Raw genomic sequence first — 19,918 nt, 5'->3', positions numbered from 1 at the left:
TCAGCGAGTGGATTGATGGGTGGGTGGTTTTGATGATGGATGGATGATAGGTGTGTATCTGATACACTGCAGGAGTATGTTTGCTGCCTTGTAGATAAGAAAAGCCCCCAAAGTGGGCTTCAAAATCATCTTTTTTTTTTTTTTTTCTATTGACAAAACTGTCAAAGGAACAGCAGCAGAGGTGAAAAACTAAACCACAGCAAAACATGAAAGACAGCAGGAAGTGAAAGGAATTCAAAATCCAGGCAACAAGTAGAGCAGATATTGAATTCCCACTGCCATATACAGTGCCTACCATATTTACCTGCAGCCGAGCAGAGCTTTTCAAAAACGCCTCAAGATAAATTCACCCTTTTTTTTCTTCTTTTTTTTTGCAGTCATATAGTAAAACGATAGCAACCAAGTGTTTAATTTGAATACATCAAGTGGGGGAAAAACATGTTAGTAACTACTTAGACATTTGGTTATTTTTTACAAAATCCCTGGTGGTGTAATTATTGAAGGCGTTCAGGAAGGATGACCAATCAGATTTCAAGGCTAGCCTTGAAATCATCCCTGCGTCAAAGTAGAGGGGATTTAATGCCCTACCTGCAAATGCTCCATGCAGAGATCCAATACATAGAGAAGACCAGGCAGACAGGTCGCCGTTTTCTTGCTTTGTGTCACTGTCAATACCCCAGCAACATGGGAAAGAGTCGTAATTACAGCCTACAGATCAGTTGCATTTACAGGCAGGCGGCCAATCCTTAAATGATGCCTTATTGATGACTAAATATGACAAGCTGTATTTTTAGAAACGACATTTCAGTATGCAGTACTAATCTCTCTCCCTCTCTGCCTTTGTTCTCTTGTCTGCTCAGGTTGGAGGACACACCATGCTACCTATCCGCTGGATGCCCCCAGAGAGCATCATGTACAGGAAGTTCTCTACGGAAAGTGACGTCTGGAGCTTTGGGGTCATCCTTTGGGAGATCTTTACCTATGGGAAGCAGCCTTGGTTTCAGCTGGGTAACAATGAGGTACAGAGAGCCGGCAGCATGTCAATGAACATCCACGAGACACAGCAGGCTACACACAGTGTGCTGGATGGATGGATGTGGTCAGGAACAACGGGGTTCCAAATCAAGAGCGTTATAATGGATGACAGGGTGGCAAAGTCACAAACTACAGGGGAAGATGAAACATCTCACTCAATCTATTTGGTGTTTTAAATCTTTGAAATTACCATGAGAGCTTGTTAATTATAATGTCAGATTCAAACAAAGACAGGTACGACTCATCCGTTCTCACACAATTATTGAATATTTTGGTTCCAGCCGGTCTATCGTTGGTTCTACTATGACTAGTCCTTAGCATGTCGATAGGTTTGGAGAGAAGGAAGACGGATGTTTTTGAATGTCGTGTTTAAGGTTGTCTTTTAATTGACAGTGTAGTGCAGTGTGACTGGAAGGTAGACAAACACCTATCCTTGTAATGGATCTAAATAGATTTTTTTAAAGGGGGAGCATTACTCATTTAAGGGGAAGCAATGGTAGGAATTTGTCCTTTAGCATTGAATCAGGACGAGCCTCCACTGCGTCTGTCTGAGTCCTCCTGTCCTCGGGCGAAACTCTTCATCCGCATTGTCTTTTAGTAGCAACGTGTGGCAGCTTCACTTCTGTCAGACTCCCCAGCTGTGACTACATTGTAGTAGCTTACCACCATCAGCATGGGAATGTGTCCATGAATAACTGAATATGCAGTATAAAGTGCCGCGGAGTCCTCTGGTCTTGATAAATCGCTTTACGAGAACAGGCCATTTCTTACCACTTACTGTTTCAGCCGACTAAGAACTATTATCTTGTTATATTGGAGATATTTCCATGATTTGTTGCAGAGACGATTTGCTGGCTGGACGGTTAGAGGACCAATGGTTTGTAAAGGGTAGTTACAACAAGTTGTGAGTTAAATCCAATGGTTTAGAGCTTTGTTTTGATTGATCTTTTAATGTTTCTACCATCTTGTTGTACTACATTGTATACTTATTTAAATGAAATGTAGTTTCATTATTACTATTAGTTTAGCACGATGGCTTCTTATGCCATCTTTCTTTTATGAGCACTCTGCTCTTCAACACTCTTGATGATGATGATGACAGCCAACTGCACATGTAAAATCCTACTTTAAAAAGGGCAGTGTGCACTACTTTCACACCTGTAATCAATTGCACTTGTGTAATAATATCAGTAATACATCTTTGTAGATTGACTGCTGCATACCCACTTCTTGTGCATTAATTTTTTTTATTTATGTTTTGCTCATGTTATTTACAACTCCTTATTTGGAATCTCGGTAGATCAGGCTTTTACAGTTTAGAGTATAGATGTTTATTTACTACATAAAGCTTTAGGAATTAGAAACAGATGTCTGTACTTTAGCATAAGCCAACCTCTAGCTTACCAATAGCAAATGCAAATACAAGTTTTATCTTGAATCCTGATCTGACAGCCCTTTGTCGCCTCTTTATTCTCTGTGAGTTGCTTCACATCGATCAATGAGGACATTTTTCCGGCAGACGGGCATTTCACATAGCACCCATTATTAGCTTCTTTCTGTGAAGCTTGTTTGACCAGTCAGTGCATTTCTATTAGGATTACTTTAGCAAAGCAAGCATGTTGCTAAGTAAACCAGATCAAAATAGTAGGCCGCATAAACTGTAAAAGTAGCTTGACACAAACTGGCATTTCTACATTTTATAGCAGGAAATAAAAACTTTGAACCAGACAGAACCATCAGCATTAAGGTCATGTAAGGTCATTTCATTTATATAGCACATTTGCAGCAACGAGTTAGTTCAAAGTGCTTTACATGAATTAGAAGGAAAAACAACAAACCAAAGGAAAGAGCAAGAGAAGAAAAAAAGAAAACAAAAACGTATATTGGCCAAGCTTATGTGCATAAAGAAGGAATTTAATTTTAGTTTCAGAAGCTCAGAGCAAACAGACATTAAATATAAATATATAAACTTTCAAGGAGATTAAAGACCTCTAAAAGAACACTATGTACATATACTTTGAAAAAAGTTTTGGTTACAATACAGCAGCTATCTGTATCAAGGCAGAGTAGCTGACTTCTCAGACTCTAAAGTGTTCATTGTGTTCATCAGAGAGGCATCCTGGGAGAAGAAACTGTCTCTGTGGCAGCTAGTTTTTGCGTCGACATGACGGTAAAAGCCTGAACAGTTTCTGTCCAGGGTGTGTGTGGTCTGCAGAGATGTTAGCTGCCCTTTTCCTGACCCTGGACTTGTACAGGTCCTGGATGGAGGAAATGTCAGCCCAGATGTTCCTGTTGGCAGACCTAATTATTCATAGCTGCCTGGTCCTGCCCTGTCTGGATAATGACTGTGTAGAAGATGAACAGGACGCCTTTGGTATACTGTGCTACTTGAGTTGCCGTAGGACGTTCAGTTTCTGCTGGGCCTACTTACCACAGTGTCAGTGCGTACGTAGTATAAGAGATCCGTCGCTCCAACGCCTGAATAAAACGCAGATGTCTCCTCTAATAGCTGGTAGATTATGAGCGCTGGCTCCATGGATGAATTATGAATATATTTCATGCAGCTGGTGACATCTGTCGCTGCCATGACTTTTACGACTTGTCACGTGAACAAGTTTATTCACGTATGATTTTAGTTTCATTTCTCCTTTAGTGGAAACGCCACCATTGCAAAAAAATTTGTAAAAAAAATTGCTTTTTTTTTTTTTACACAAGCAGAATTTAGACAAAGATTTGTGCACATTTGTAATGGAATCACAGCTAATATCCTGAGGATGAAGTCCAATGTCATCTCCACAGTCTTGAGTGAGTTCTGACCACACCAATGCTCCAGCAGGTCCACTTCCTGACTGTAAGCAGAGCAGACACCATCTTGGATCAGACTGACAGTCATTTGCGTACAGTGAGAGGAGCAGTGGGGAGAGAACGCAGCCCTGGGGAACACCATGGGTTATGGTTGACGATGCTCCCCAGCCTAACCTGTATGGCTCCAAGCAGAGGAGTGCTTTTCAATTCCTTAGGTTGCACAAAGACACATTACTACAACAATTATTAATGGACTTGAGTGGCTGGAGTCGAAGTGATAGATTATTACCTGGGTACCACGGAAACCTGTACCAAACACGGCCGTCTCTCCTGTGAGCAGGCTGGCTCCTCTCAGGAGCCGCACAGTAAAATTAGCATCAGCTTTATCTGCCAGCCTTCTTGTGTTTGCCCAAGCCTATAAATTATTGTATTTTTTTTTTGTACTTCTGAGTCAACATGCAGTATGCGCAATACCCACTTGCATCCAAAAATAGAGCAGACAAAAGCAGATATTGGCCGATCATTACTCACTGTCGTGGTGCCACGCAGTTGTCATCTGCACAACAGAAAGCGCATGAAACACAATCAGATAGGTGCGACAGATAGACCTCAAAGACTTATTCATTTCTGTTGTAGCTCAACAAATCATCCATTGATGTGGCTATTGTGAGTCTCTGAGCCGTGATAACGGGCCACTTTTCGCCTTCATGATGGAATTCCTCCAGAACGGTGAATAAAACGTGTTACTGTGGAAGCTCCGGCTCTCTCTGCTAACTCAACAGGCACATGTTTTCTGCAGATTAACAGCAAAATTGATTTTCACATTAATTGTTCCAAACCCTTGTTTTCAGTCCAATCGATCGGAAATGCAAAAAATTACCGGGCTAGAACAACCATTTTCTCACACCATTAAGTATCACCATGAGAGTCTGTCACACCTGATGTCGCGTGGCCGTGGATTTGCTTGCCGATAACAGTTTTGGTGAAAACGGTTATACACTTCAAGACGACAGCGTGGGCCTGACATGCAGCACAACGGCTCTCAAAAGTGACTTTCTCCAAATAAAGTGGGATGTATCCTGCCCAATATCTGTGAAAAACATATTTTTATGAGAGAAATAAAACCTACTCAGTGTGACAAGTTGGTGGAATAAACATGGAGTCCCTCACCACTTTGCTGAAACACATTTTGATTCAGTTCCAGCTTTCAGTTAAAACTCATCATGATTTCTGGCGAGTCTGAATGATGTTCAGCTTTTGCTAAAGCTGTAGCTTGCAGAGAAGTTACAGGGATTGTTAGGATATCATTTTACAAAGGTATCAGTCAAGAGAAGGGTACAAAAAAAGTCCTACATTATGCATATGGCTTGGGACAGGAAAATCAGTTATCAATATTAGACTATTGGCCTCCAAAACAAGGCAGCCTATTCTGTTTTGATCAATAAAACTGAAAATGTATATCACTATAGGTGCCAACTATATTTTTGTATATGAAAAATCTAGTTTGTTGCCGTTTTCTCAGCCTAACAAGGTCTGCTTACTGTGTGATATTATGTATCAATCTACTGGGATCGTCTCGAAACAATGGCAAGACTTGGAATAAACACAAATATGTACCATCGCCTATCCAGAAGTTCAGATTTAAAGGGTTAAAGGGGAGGTATTATGCAAAATCAAAATTTTTATCAGAGCTTAAAGAGACACAGAACGTTTTTAAGACGTCAGATTCGGCTAAGATGCAAAGTCAAATTCTTTTAAGTTTTTTCTCTAAATGGCCTTTTCACAACAAATAAAGATAGTATAATTATTTGATTGCGGTATAATCTGTGATTAAAACACACACAGCCATACAGCCGGTGTCTGGATGGTCAGTCTGACAGACACACCGACTGATTCAGTGCTCTCCTGACCACAGGCGACCTGCAATAAATATAAAGCAGCCATGTGTGCCGCCGCACCGCTGTCCTCCCACACCCCCATCCTCCACTCACTGTTTTCTCAATTAAAAGCACATTAACGCAGCTGTGCATTTATTATCGCACTCATATCTCTGTCAGACCTGCCTGACAGAAATCTGCTGCTGCAGTCATCAATCACGCAGTGTGACGGGAGATGCTGTTTTGATTTCGTAACGTTGAACTTGCACCGTGACATGTTCAAGTCCAGTATGATTTTTTAAATTGCAGGGTACGCAGTGGGCTTCAGTAAAGGCTGACGAGTCGCAGACGACCAGCAGCCTCAGTCAGCGATGTTGTTCTGCTGAGAAACTCACCAACAGTTTGTTGTTAAAGCGTAGAAATGTAGTTTCAAACGGCTAAAATTAGTTGGTAACCTCTTTAAAGGTTTATTTGTTTTTCTAAAAACTCCCTGAGATATGACGGCTTTCTAATTCAGCTGCAGTGGCTGATAGCGTTATGTAAATTCAAATGGTCCAAACTATTTTGTTTTCGCTTTGCCTTTTCTATTGTCTAACCAATGTTGGTAATTTTAGTAACTAGTCTCAATAACATTTCATAAATCCACAATACATGTTCAAAGGATGCAATAAAAAAAAAAGCAACCAAGTTCTCAAAAATAATTAGCACTGTAAGGACTGAATATGACCTAAATCAACCTAAACAAACGCTGCGTCACTGAGTTAGTATGACTCCCAGTAACACTGATAAATCAGCCAGATTTTCAGCCGGTGCTGCTCTGCGTGGCTGGGTGCTGTTGCCAGGAGACGGCGGCTTCATTGTGCTGGTTGTCATTGAGGAATTTATGCAAAGAGGCTCTATGTGATCCTCCATCCACCGCTGCCTTATTTGCCGTGTCTGTTTTGCTGTTGGTGGAAGAATGTGACGTACAGATTGAGACGACGGGACAAAAGACGGATTTGTTCCATGTGTGACAGTATGTTTAAGTAGAATAATTCTGTCATAAATATTACAGGAAATTTGGTTTCAGACTGTAAATCAAAAACATTTTTCAAAGTTTGTATTTTACAGTCAGCTTGCAGAAGCGTCCCAAGCTTTGCATTTCTAATCATTTCCCCCCCGATTAGTAGTTTTTAGCTTTTCATTTTGTCTGATCATTAAACAATCTCAATTTTGGACAAAGATAACCAAAGTGAATAAAATATGCAGCTTTTTAATTCAATGATATATTCATTGAAACCAAATTGTTCCTAAACTTTACAACTGGTTTTACCCCTATTTTTGTGAATTTGTGACAAAATATGACGCTGCTTTCTCATTCTAACGCCAACACTGGCGCCAGCTTTCAATTGTTATCTGGATTTGTTTAAGACTTCCTGGGTTCACCACTGTTGCATGTTTATTCGTGGATAACAGGCTCTCATTGTGTTGAACTTGAGTCCCAAACTGATCGGGACTCAAACGCTTTTTGTTTCTCATCTGTCCTTGTGTTTGTTCGCCATGTTGAGATCTTTTAGCCTACTTCATGCTGCCTGACAGGTTCTTTTGACGTGATCTTGCAGTGGGACAAGTTCCCAAAATTGACTACCAAATCTATAATCAAAGTTAATTCATGAGTTAACAAAGTCAATTAAATTTCACTTTAATTTTCATTAGAAAACTGCTTTTTGTTTTCAGGTTATCTTTGTCGGATCATCAAATTCATTTATTGATGTAAAACATAAAACAAAAACATGACCTAAAACAGGAGAGTTCTCTGAAGGGAAAAGATGAGCTTTTCCTTGGAAGCCATTAACGCGCAACTTCAAATAATGGAGTCAAATTGTCATGACAACAGTCATCTGACCAGTTTTAGAGAAAGTACTCAAAAAATTTACTTAAGTAAAAATACAAATACACAGACAAAAATGTACTCTGGTGAAAGTAAAAGTACCACATTAACATTTTTACTTGAGTAAAAGTAAAAGATTACTGGCTTTTAAAAATACTTAAGTATTAAAAGTAAAAGTACTTGCTGAATGCATTACCTAATTGCTAATACAATATCATTAAGAGTACCTATCGTATTTAATTTTAATACATCAGAAATGTACCATTTTAATGAGCAATGCCACAGATAAAGCATGTTTTTATTGTGTTTACTCTCTGTAACATAGTTTAGACTTAGATATGTGATTCTATGCATTATGATCTCAGGAATGGAAACATCTGGTCTCCTGTCCTAACATAACATGAACTTCACTTTTTTGCCACTAGTGGCTTTTATTTTAAAAGAAATCCAACAGAAAGGGGATAGAAAGAAGGTGGGTGGGGAGGACATACAGCCAAGGAGCCACATAGCAGAGTTGGAGTCAAGACCACCAAACCCGAGACCAAATCAAGGCCAAGACCAGCACCCTGCGCTACATGACACAATAAAATTAAGTGCACCTATCAAAACTGCTTCTCAAATTGATCTGAAAGATCCACATTCCCATAAAAACACCTAGATATTAAATACTTAGATCTGAAATAAATTTAACTAGTATCAGTATCAATTCAAACTCTTCTTCATTCTGCTTTGTTTCCATCTCTGTGCACAATCTGCAGAGGTCTCCTGCCATCCCTAAAAAGATAACACACTGGGCAGTTGCCCATATCGTCCATGTCAGAAACCACAACTGTCTGCACTATTAAACATAGCAATTAAGGTAATGCACTGATGGTAAACAATGCTCAACTATGAACACTGTCCAAGGCACAACAAGCAAGAAGTAACCAAGCAGAAGAAGCACTGTGACTGTTTCTCACCCTGTCTGCCACCATGACAGGAGATGAAAACAAAGAGCAATGAGCATGCTCTGTGTTCTTACATTCTTGTTTTATTTATTCACCAATTAAATAAATCTATATATTTTTTAATTAAATAAAATAATATTAGCTACTGCAGTGTACGAAGAGCATCACAAGAACAAAGAACGGCTCAGTGAGGATTCAGTCCTATAATACTTATAGGAAAGATCCATCCAGAAGAATTGGATCGTTAGTGAATGTCATATCACTATATAGCAAACTTTGGTCACAGTGTTGTCCCATATATGCAACACCTCAGTCAACACCTCCAAACAATAATTCAGGCATTTTTTTCATTGCAGATGCAACATCTACTTAATGCAATCTAATCAGATGCAATCTACTTAAGTACAGATACATGAAAATTGTAGTTAGTACAGTGACGAAGCACTTGTACTATACTTCCCACCACTGCATATCACTAATTGCTGCACAAGCCTAGCAAACAACTGATCAGTCAGGGTTTCACACGTCCACCTTCACTGACTCTGTTCATTAGAATTTTATGACGTGGGACAGGGGAAAAAAATTACAAACAGAAATCCTGTTTCTTTCATATCTGTTTCATTAGCTCAAATCTCAATGGACGGTCCACCCGGTGTCACCACTTTCTCATCATGAAGGAAGCAAAGCAACGGCCTCTCTCACCCCACTGCTGTCTCTTTCTCTCGCTCTCTCTCTCCTCTACAGGTTATCGAGTGCATAACCCAGGGTCGGGTACTGGAGAGGCCACGGATCTGTCCCAAGGAGGTTTACGACATCATGCTGGGCTGCTGGCAGAGGGAACCGCAGCAGCGACTGAACATTAAGGACATCCAGAAGGTCCTGTTCGCCATGGGAAAAGCCACCCCAGTCTACCTGGATATCCTAGGCTAGCAGCAGCCGTTCCCCCCTCACCACACTCTCTCCCTTCCCAAACCCCGCCGTTCCCCGACAGACGGAAAACATCGACAGAGACAAAAACGAGACAAAGAGACTCCCACACGAAAATCCAGGAATAACCAAACCAACCTGATCCACTGTCGAAAACACCTGCTTCGTTTGGGAGGGACTTAAGTGCCTGCAACACTTTTGGATATAGTGGATTAAAACATATAAAAACAATTTAAAAAAAGGAGAAAAAAAAACATGCACTTTTACATTTTGTTTACCTGCGTATAAGATGTACATGTTTGAAGAAAAAAAATTTTCCCATCGGGGAAAAAAAAGAACTGCAAAAATTACACAAACATGGAGAAAGGGAACCGGGCTGGCAATGGGAAAACGGCTACGGCTTGATACGGTGGAGAGAATACATCAGAGTTTAAAATCTATCCTGGGTTTGGTTTTATGAATATATATAGAAATATTACATATATTTTATATTTATTTCTTTTTCAAGGTCGGTCGAGGTGTTAAAGGGTCCGGCATTTTTCGTCACCAAGGGCTTGGCCCCTGTAAGAAGTCGCCACCAACAAACTACTGGCAGGGACTAGAGATGAGGAAGCCTTACACGCTCTCTGATTGGCCGGCTCCGAGCTTTCAAAGGGAAACTGTGGAATAACACTGGCTGGTCGGAGACAACGCTGTGCTCTGTAGAGGACCTATCCAATCAGACAACTGACAAAATCTATTTTAATTTAAAAAATAATGTACATATTGTAAAATTCTACGTGTCAGAATTGTGTTAACTTATTTTTTCCTGATTTTACTTTGGGTCCTTTTCCTGACTGTGATCCGGATGACTAAAGCATTGAGCTATGGTCCTTGTTTTCATCCCGATTCCGTGGAGAATTTCTCTTGGGGAAAAGAGTTGTTGAACGTGACGACGGTGAATCCAGTTCAAACGGGCCCACTGACGACGCATCGCACAGACTGTGGAGAGCGCGGGATGACTCAGAGCCATGGTTCACGTACCGGAGGCGCTGAAGCCTCGCCTTTACGTTCCACTTCGTTTGCTTTTCAAAGCAAGGATAATGAGTTAAGTAATCTGTCACGCCACAACCCCGAAACACAAACACATGCTTTGTCACTTTCAAGCTTTTTGGTGTGAAACTGCTAAAGAAAACATTTCTGTAACTCCGACCATATTCATGTTTTGGTATCTGTAAAGAAGTAGGTTGACGTTTTGTAAAATATGGCTATTTGCTTTCTTACTGCGAGGCCCATAACAATGCATCTTTGGGCTCCACACAGAAATCAGTCAAGTTAGCTTAGCATAAAGTCATCAACGGGAGAACCAGTCCCTGAAACTGCTTAATACTAATGTTGCAAATAATTTGGGATTTCTTACTGCAGTCAGATTTAGATTGTTTTTTTTTTTTAATGTATTTGAATTGTTTTTTGTTTTTTCACAAAAAACTAATGTAGGGGTGAAATTATGAAAATGAAATTTCATTACATTACTCTTACTTTTGTTTCATTAGCTTCTTAAAAATGTATCAAATTTTTCTAAATGTCAAAGCTGTATAGAATACCAGTACAGTCAGTGTGAGCTTTGCTCAAGCTTACCCCAAACATAAAAAAATTATATTTAAAATCGTGATTTTTTTTTTTATTTCCAGAGAAATGAAAAGGTGTGTATGAGTATTCCCTGTCTGCATAACAACTTTTCAGTCTGTGAATAACCTTGTTTTAAAAAAATACCTTTTGTCTGAGTGAACAAGATCTCAGAATCAGTGCTAGCTAGACCAACCTATGCTAACGCAATGCAGCACTGAAATCTGGAATGTTCCAATTTTAAGTTTAGAGTGACCCAAAACTTTGGTCAATCCAGAATGTTGTTTTAGCATTTCAGCAAAAATACATTTAAACTGTAGGAAGAGTACGGCGAGAACTTTAATCGTTTCGGAGGCCATATGTTTTCAAAACCTTGGTAAGAAATGTTATCTGCCAATGCCTCTTATCTAATATCTTTAATTACTAACGCTGGCTATACTCAGTTTACTGACTGCAACACATTCTAATGGTTTTCTGACTTGAAACTGGAAAACGGTAAGACTGAATGTGACATAATTCCCAGGCTTCTTAGAATACCTCGCAAAAATGTATTGGAAAACGAGGTGGAAGATAAACCCATATTTTATTGGTGTACTCTAAACAGCATCATTTTCTTTGTTCCGTTTTGTTAATCAGCTCCGATTAGTTTCATTGACATGTAAATTGATTTGTGGATTTTAATGTTGTTCAAGGCTGGTTGGAAAGTAGGTGTCCTGTTTTTAGACTTTGTGCTGCTAAGCTTATGTATCTCTGGCGAAATCTGCATTTTGACCAAATACTCACCACTTTACCATTCCTCTTTCTTTTCTTAGCAAGAAAGCAAATAGGCATAATACTTTGAAACTGAAACAACAGACTTTACTGAGTGATACCATCCAGATCTTGCTACATTACTGTCCAAAAAAAGAAACTGAATCAAGTTTTATGATACAGATATTTTTCATCAGCTATTCATGTGTGGTGACTATTTTTACACCTGCTGTATCTGACAAACATGCCTCTTCTGTTACTATTATATCACAAAGTATCAACTGATACCAAATCAGCTGATTGTTGTTGATAAAGTTTGATAATTTGTCTTAAATGAACCTGGTAATATAAAAAGTTTTCTTCCTGAAAGAGGAGGCTGGGGGGGGGGAAACACCCACGGAATCTACAGTGAGATCAAAATGAGATTAATTTTGAAGGTTGAGCTTAAAAAGAAACATGCTTAGTTTTGAATTCATTTTTTCACATCCTGGAGATTTCAATCTGAACGACGAACCTCAGGCAACTGTTCTATTTCATGTTGTGTCTGAATATATAGCAGTTCTGTGTGGATCTCTTTACACTCCTTTCTTTTTATCTCGACACGACTTCTCACAGTATCACTGTGTTTGTCTCCGTTCTCCTTTGGGACTATGTAAAGCATTAATGAGCATTCAGTTACTCCATGTGTTTTTTATATGATAAGCGGGATCAAATCCATCGAGTTACCCAAAGTATTGAGTTTTGTGTATTCTCTTGTGGTAAAGATAAACGCTTAAAGACATTATGACACAGAACGTGAGCATTTGCAGGGTATTGTAATCCTTTCATGGTGAGTTATATATTGTTTAATATGTTTTTCTTTTTTTATTTCCTTCTTCTTCTTGGATGAACTAACTGAACACTTTTTGAATCAAAGTTGGCATATTACCATGTACACATGTTACAGAATATAAAAATGTGGTATAACGACTGCAGTATATAAAATACTGGTATTCCATGATAGATCTTTGTATTAATGTGACTCTCTTAAGAAAATGTCTTCAAACAATCAGACGATCTCCTTTTCCATTTTGTCCTGTCTTATAAAGATATGTGAATTTGAAACGCTCTCGTCCTTCTCTAAATCTCAGAGATGAACATCCTGTCTTCTGTATGTGTTTATTTTTTTGCTCTTCCATTTGATCAGATACAGGTTTCGTATTTTTGCAGCTTTGTGTTCGATTTCAGTTAAAATCATTGATTATTTAACAAAAAAAAATGCGCCAGGTTAGAGGTTCAGTTTGTGTAGGAGTATATGAACACTGAATAAAGCTGCAGGGGAGCTAGAACCTTCTCAAATCCGAAAGTGTTAACTCTCTGACCCCCGCGCATCCCCAGATGCTTGTGTCTTCCTCTAGGCACGTCTCTAATTCCCAGCTCTTGTTGGCAACGTGCTCTTGGTTCTGCCAGACCAGCTCACCCACCTGTTTGGCAAAACTCGACCTCCTTGCCCCAAAGTAATAAGTGGTTGCATCATTCATCGATCCATAATTAAGGACTCTAGTAACATGCTTCTATAAATGGCTGCATTCTTCATGAACGAACCCGTTTTGTACGGCCTACTCTTTAAACCGTGACATTTTTGTTGCGACTCTTCTGCTTTCTTACATGACGCCAGTGACCAGAGTCTTTCACATCGGAAACCTTTTGAAACCAAGTCTGAGTGAAACCTTTCTGTACTTTGCTGGAGTGAAAGCTCACATGCACAGAACACACTGCTGCAGGGATCATCTTGTGCAAGAACGGACAAATAACAGCTAAAACAATGGCGGATAGCATTGTGCTGTGTTGTACTACTTAACCTGCTGTGTCCGATGAATAAATGTGTTACATCAGCACTTTGTTCATGTTAGAAGGATTTCTAACATTTACTATGAGGTGAAAGCTTAAGGGAATGCGCATTTGACATCATGCGAAAATAACGTCGTATACTGGTCTGACATGACAACTACAGCTGATTCAAGGCGTCTCTGCATTGCCCTCAAAACAGGGAACTTTCCCCAATCAACATCGGAAAATACCGGCAGTTTCCAGGCAACAGTCTTGTGTAAATGTAGCCTACATCTACAACAGGACAAACACTTCGCTCTTCTGTTGTTATGTAAAAGATTTAATTTCACCTGTTAATGGGATTCAGGTATCTGGTCAGGATGCCTCCTGGGAGACCCAGACTCTCCCTCTACCTTTTACCCTCATGACCAAATCACCAAAAAGGAAGATGACAGATGGTCGTCTAAGGCCATAAAGTGTAACATAATGAGCAGAGCTGCACCATTACAGGCAGTTACAGAACCATCTAACTAACGTTGAAAATGGAGGTGCTTCATTGATTCATTAGACAGCATCACTCACATTTGTTACATTTATTGAGGTTGGATAATGAGTCCACATGTTAAGTAGTTATATTGTGCAGTATCTCAATAGGACACGATGTGCTGATAGGTTGTTCTGTAGAGCAATGTTCAGTGGCTGGAACCTTCAGAAATTGTTCAGATTGCACCTTCATGCTCATTGGGCTCTGAATCAGGCTGGAATCTGCAACGTTTTCCAAGAGATGTGTGATACGACCCCCTGGACTGTTTTTATTCTTTTTGGAAATACGTCATTGTGATGCTGCTGTCAATAGGTTCTCAACTGAATGAATAACTTGGGAGTTTCCTGCCGATGGCCACATTATCTGAGTGATTATCCCTTTCGCCTTCTGACATGGTGCTCCATCAATCTGGATAAACGTTGTCCATCACCAAATTGCGTTTCAACTGTTCTTTATTCATAACCATGTTTTGAGGCACCGACTAGATGCTAAACCACACATCATTGTCTCAAGGCGCCTCAGTGTCATCGTGACACAAAAAGACTCACGGCAGCAATCACCTCTTCTTCTCCAGTCGTTTATCCCAAACAGTCTGAAGGGTGCTTTATCTGAGAAACTATCTTTACATCAGTACTCTTAAGTCCAATCCTAGTACTTCCTGATATTTTTCTTTGATATTTTTCTTTGAAAGAGAGGTGGTTTCTTCACTTCCCTTTTTGACTGTAGGGCGAAATCCTGAGTTGTCAATCACACCTTCCCACCGCCATTCCTTAGCAAGCTCTACTGATGGAAAAGCAGTCCTATTCACCAAGCCTGCGAGTTGCTACCTGTTTCTTGGGCACATTGAAGCTGTTTTTATAGTAATTAAACCTCTGTTGTAGGTAAATAGTTGATTCAGGTGCCGTCTACATGTTTGTGTTTTTTCTCTGTACCTAACTCTACAGGTTGATTGATGTGTATTTCATTTTTTTTATTTTTCTCTCACAAAACTTCAGCAGGAAATGAAAGAGGCAAAATCACTATTTAAAACCATTTTGTTCCTCTCATCTTTATTATCTTTGGTATCAGTGTTGCATCAATATCACTTACCCTTGAGCTGAATGTGAAAAGAATAAAAATCTAATTCATCTAGTTTGACCAAAAAAAAAACAAAAACAACTTTAAGTTAATCATCACTGGAATGAAACGTTCACAGCACCGTATTACAGCTAATGTGATTTAACTTGATTCCAAAGCTTTACAATTTTTTAATGAAATGCTTTAAATACTTTACCGACTTGCAGTGGATCCAATCAATTTTTACATGAACAGCAACCACAATTTCTTTTCAAGGTACACACTTTTATTATTCTCCTTTAAAACAGGCGAGTGGCAAACAGAAACACTTGCATTTTTCTAGCTGCTACATTCTCCAAGCCTTTACTGAGGGACGTCGGTGTTAAGCGGCAGCTACATTATCGCGGCAATGTTTCAGCTGGCCCGACAAACAAGAAAATGGAGACGCAGCCCCCGCCGAGGGATTTGAGGTCAGTAAGCAGCAGGTCGTTTTGTAATTGTTTATTGATTTACAATTACAAAGTGTTTTTGTGCGCTTAGGTTTCACTGTTTGCCTGCGAGTAAGTGTGTTTGTGCGAGTATGCGTGCTCATGTTACAGCAGACTGGAGTGTGTCAAATGTCCCTGTTCAGCCATGGTTTCACTGCGCCGCCCAGCTGGAGGAAAACGGCCTTATTGACCCGGATTTAAGGCAATTTTACCTTCTGGAAAGCAGGTTTAGAGATTAAGGTGAAGTGCCTTTTGACACAGAATGAGTCTAAAACATAACGGAATCAGTCATGGTGTTGCATCACAGGTAACTTGTAGCTGAAAGGCTGCTTTGTTTGACGGTTGTGATGTAATTTACCACCTTTAAAATGGAAAGGTTCATATTGTGAAGTTCTGTGAAATTATTATTTTTCTTACCTGCACTCGGCGGACGTTCTGTCTTAGTAAGTTTCTTCAAAAGTGACTCAATCAGAAGGAAAATGTTCATATAAGTTTGAACCATGCTGAACTAGTAGATTTTAACTGTCAACATTTTCACAGGCGGCCATTTTAAAATTTCAGTGTTTTATCGTTAGCATGGGAAGATCCGCTAACCTGATTGTAGCAACATGATCACTAAGCTAGACCTCGATGTATTTTTTTTTTTTTTAGAAAAATGTGTCAAAAATATTCACAATAAGAGCATTATGACTCTGCAACCTCATATATTCCTCACACACAGGAACCTGAACAATGGAGTAAGTGGAGCATTGTGCCCACTCCATTTTTAAACCCAAAACATTTCATCCCTCCCTTCAAACTGATGTTTCTTTAAAGCGTCTGAAATATAGAAATATAGATGGATAATAAAGGTTTTGTTTCTAAAGCTTTTCCATGTTTCAGTAGATAGTCTATCTTTTGGTGAGGTCCAAGTATATCAGGTGAATACTTAATTTCATCACCCTAATCTTTAGTTTCCTCCACAGATCAAATTCAAGTCAGGAAAAATAAAGTATGGCCTTGACAGGTTGGAGGAATTTAGCAAGACATGATGGACAAATATGACCTATTTAGTTAGGATATGGTGATAAACCTCGAACCAAGGTGTAGTGTTGGAGTAGGCGCCCATATGCAGAGTCTATAGATGGAGGTAGTCATCGTCTGCATCTATAAGCCCATCACTGCAGGTGCCTGGAATCACTTCACAATACCACAAAATCTTTGAAAAAGGTGGTTCAGCAAAATATTGATTTAAGGGAGTACACCCTATGAAACCAGGTCATTGGAGCTTCTTTTGTGTTTCTACTAAAAAAATCCATATGATTTCCACAGGCAGTTTGTTGCCTTAAAGGAGAAAACAAGTTTGAAAAACCTTGTTGGCAATATTTTTTTTTTCCACTGGCATGTGTGTAAATGTTTGGGAGCCACTGTATGACACACAGACTGAATATAGATGCTTATGGAGCCTCCCACCCCTCATCCACGCTGTCCTATATTCAGGTTAGACAAAATATCACCATGTTTACGCCACATGCTGCTTACCTTTAATGGAAATGAAAGTAGTTCTGAGAGCGTCGGCCTGTGAGCAAACAGACGTGATATATTAAAAACTGTCTGGAAGTTGACCTGGATAGAAGTAATGCTGTCAACAACTCTGTGAAATAATGTCAGAGCGTGTCGGTGGCAAAAACAAGCAGTGTCCCTTTGATGTGGGAAATGGCCCCGTAAAGTTCTCTACATCCTGTTGCGTCGCTCTCACTTTGACCGCGTTGAGAGAGTTCGGTCCTTATTAATAAAAATCCCAGAAAGGAGGATAAATGGCTTCACTCCCATCTTCTTCACTCGCGGCCATTAATTCAAATCAACACACCCAAATATGAGACGTAATGTTTTGACATCCAGTGTGATTCACACTCTGAGGGCAGTGCTAAGTTCCCAGAGACAAAAACTAAACATAGACGCTCCAGTCTGAACTCTTCAGCCATTTTGCTTCTTCTTCTAAAGCAACATGCTTTGAAAGAAATCAAATCACGGTGTGCACGGCAGACGCCTCAGTTTCATGTGTCCCTCTGTGATGTGTGATAGAATAAGGTCAGCGAGCGTGATGAAAATCAAGGCAACATAGCTGCACAGAGCAGCCCCTGTTAGCCGGACCATACGTACCAGCTGGTCGCCGCGCATTGTGCACGACACGGAAGCATCCAGCTGAGGGTGTGCTTAAGGTGAACATGTTTCAAGGCAGATTGCCTCCCTCCCCCTCCTCCCCATCCTCCCGTGCCAGTATTGCTTGTCAGCATCGAGCGCCTCCACGCTGCCTTGGCAATTTGTGCAACAATCCGAGCCCCTGTCTCATCTGTATCTTTTTAAAAACACAAAATGACTACAAGGAAATTATTTTCCGTCCTTGCCGGGGGATGGCCTGTCTTGTTGCGTTAAAGCAATCCCGAAGTGAATTTGGCTGTGTCAGCTCACCTCAGATAAGCAGGTATTGGACTTCATTGATAACCGTGGCAGCTGTGCGGGGAACGCACAAGCACAGGAAATGGGAGATGAAGGTTCTCCGGATCGGCCCTCTCTGTTCTGCAAATATGAGAAGGCGAGCTCATTTGCGAGGAGGAAGGCTGCGCAAATAGAAAGAGAAGCTGCACTCCTACTCATTACACACACATACACACACACCGGCTGCTTTATTGGGTATACCTGACTGCTTCATAGCACATCAGCCAATCGCCTAGCAGCTACTCAATACTTTGGGTAACAAGATAGGGTGAAGACCCATCAGAAAAACTCAAGCTGATTTGATTTGATCTGATTAGTTCAGAAACTGCTGATCTGCTCGGGTTATTTTTTTTATTTTTATTTTTTTATGAGCAGCATATTTCTTGTTTACAGAAAAGTGTCCAAAAAAATAAAAATATCTAGCTAGCTGGGATTGTGAAAATATAAATACCATGTTGGCGTTAGAGGTAAAGGGTAAATTGGTTTGAGATGGAAGAACAACTGACATTTGCAACAAGATGTGTGGAAAACCATCAAACCTTGAAGAAAATGTAATAAGTTCTCAAGTTGTCCTCAGCCACAGATCCAGATTCTGTTGGAGAGCCCCAAGGTTCTATCTTGGGTCCAGTTCTGTTCTTATTATGCTTTATGCCACTGAGACAGATTTTTTTTTTTACAATAGCATATCTTTGCATTGCTATGCATGTTATGTCCAAATAATCTACGACAGACTTGTGACTTAGTGAGGTCAGATCCTGGATGACCAGTATTTTTATTATTTTTTTTACGTCTTGATAACGGTCAATCTGTTCAGACCACACCAGGATCTCCCTGGTCTCCTAGGTCCCTGTTCCACTTCTCTCCACAGGATGCCAAGCAATTTCTGAAAGTAGTATATTAAGAAACTTTTCTTAACATTAATATTTAAATAATATAAAGAGCATAGTTAAGTTACTTTTTAATTAATTTGGTTACACAGTAATTGTTAAAATCGTAATGAGTTTGTAAATGGATTAAGAGCACTATTTTTTAATTTAAACATTGCAAAAGAAAATAATGTTAGTGTGAAGTAAGCATGGGTGTAGGTTTGGGTAGGGACGGTAGGGACATGTCCCGACCAATATTCACGGGATATGAAAAAGTCCCGACCAATTTTTGCCATATTGGCTCAAAGAACGTGGATCTACGATCTTTGATTAGCAGCAACAGGCGGTGCGCGGAACGGAAGCTTCTTAGTTTGACATTTATTATGAGCCTCCGAGACCGTGTCGGAACGGTGCTGTCGGGGGGCTGGGGGGAGGGGGAGTCAGTTGATTCGTCGGACGTTCTTTGATTAGCTGCAAAAGGCGGCGGCTAGCTGGGCACACGCGTCTCCTTCTGAGTCTCCGAGACCATGTCGCCACCAAAAAAGAAAAGGACAGACATTAGAAGTTATTTCGCTACGTCGGCTGTAAGTACAGTGAGTGGACCCATAAGTTAGATATCTATCACGCAACGCATTTGTTGTAAAGTCCGGTGTTTAGTAAGGTCAGCACTGAATGTGAGGTAGAATAGGTCTGTTAATTATGTAATATTTTTTCTTTTTTATTTTATTATTGAGTTCTTCTTATCTGCAATTGTGTTTGCTGTATCCAGAGGATATTTCTTTTGATCTTACTTGTAACGTTTGCTGAATTTTGTAAAGGAAAAAGTAAAGTGTTCTTGAACTGATCTGCTGAGTATGACTG

At 39.9% G+C, this 19,918-nt stretch overlaps 1 protein-coding gene across 1 annotated transcript in view; it reads left to right on the top strand.

The window, feature by feature from the left end:
* LOC106903278 (NT-3 growth factor receptor-like) overlaps window positions 1–9,464 on the top strand; it is a 69,800-nt gene extending 60,336 nt beyond the window's left edge. Inside the window, exons 6-7 of the mRNA XM_088004611.1 lie at window positions 861–1,019; window positions 9,279–9,464. Of these exons, the coding sequence (XP_087860737.1) occupies window positions 861–1,019; window positions 9,279–9,464 (345 nt within the window). The remainder of the gene's footprint in view (window positions 1–860; window positions 1,020–9,278) is intronic.
* The last annotated feature ends 10,454 nt before the right edge of the window (window positions 9,465–19,918 follow it).

The sequence above is a fragment of the Poecilia mexicana genome, unplaced genomic scaffold (assembly GCF_051168715.1).
Source record: "Poecilia mexicana isolate PSO_F unplaced genomic scaffold, ASM5116871v1 scaffold_3, whole genome shotgun sequence".
NCBI lineage: Eukaryota > Metazoa > Chordata > Actinopteri > Cyprinodontiformes > Poeciliidae > Poecilia > Poecilia mexicana.
Note: the sequence above shows the minus strand (reverse complement) of the source record. Positions and strands in the feature narration are given on the sequence as shown.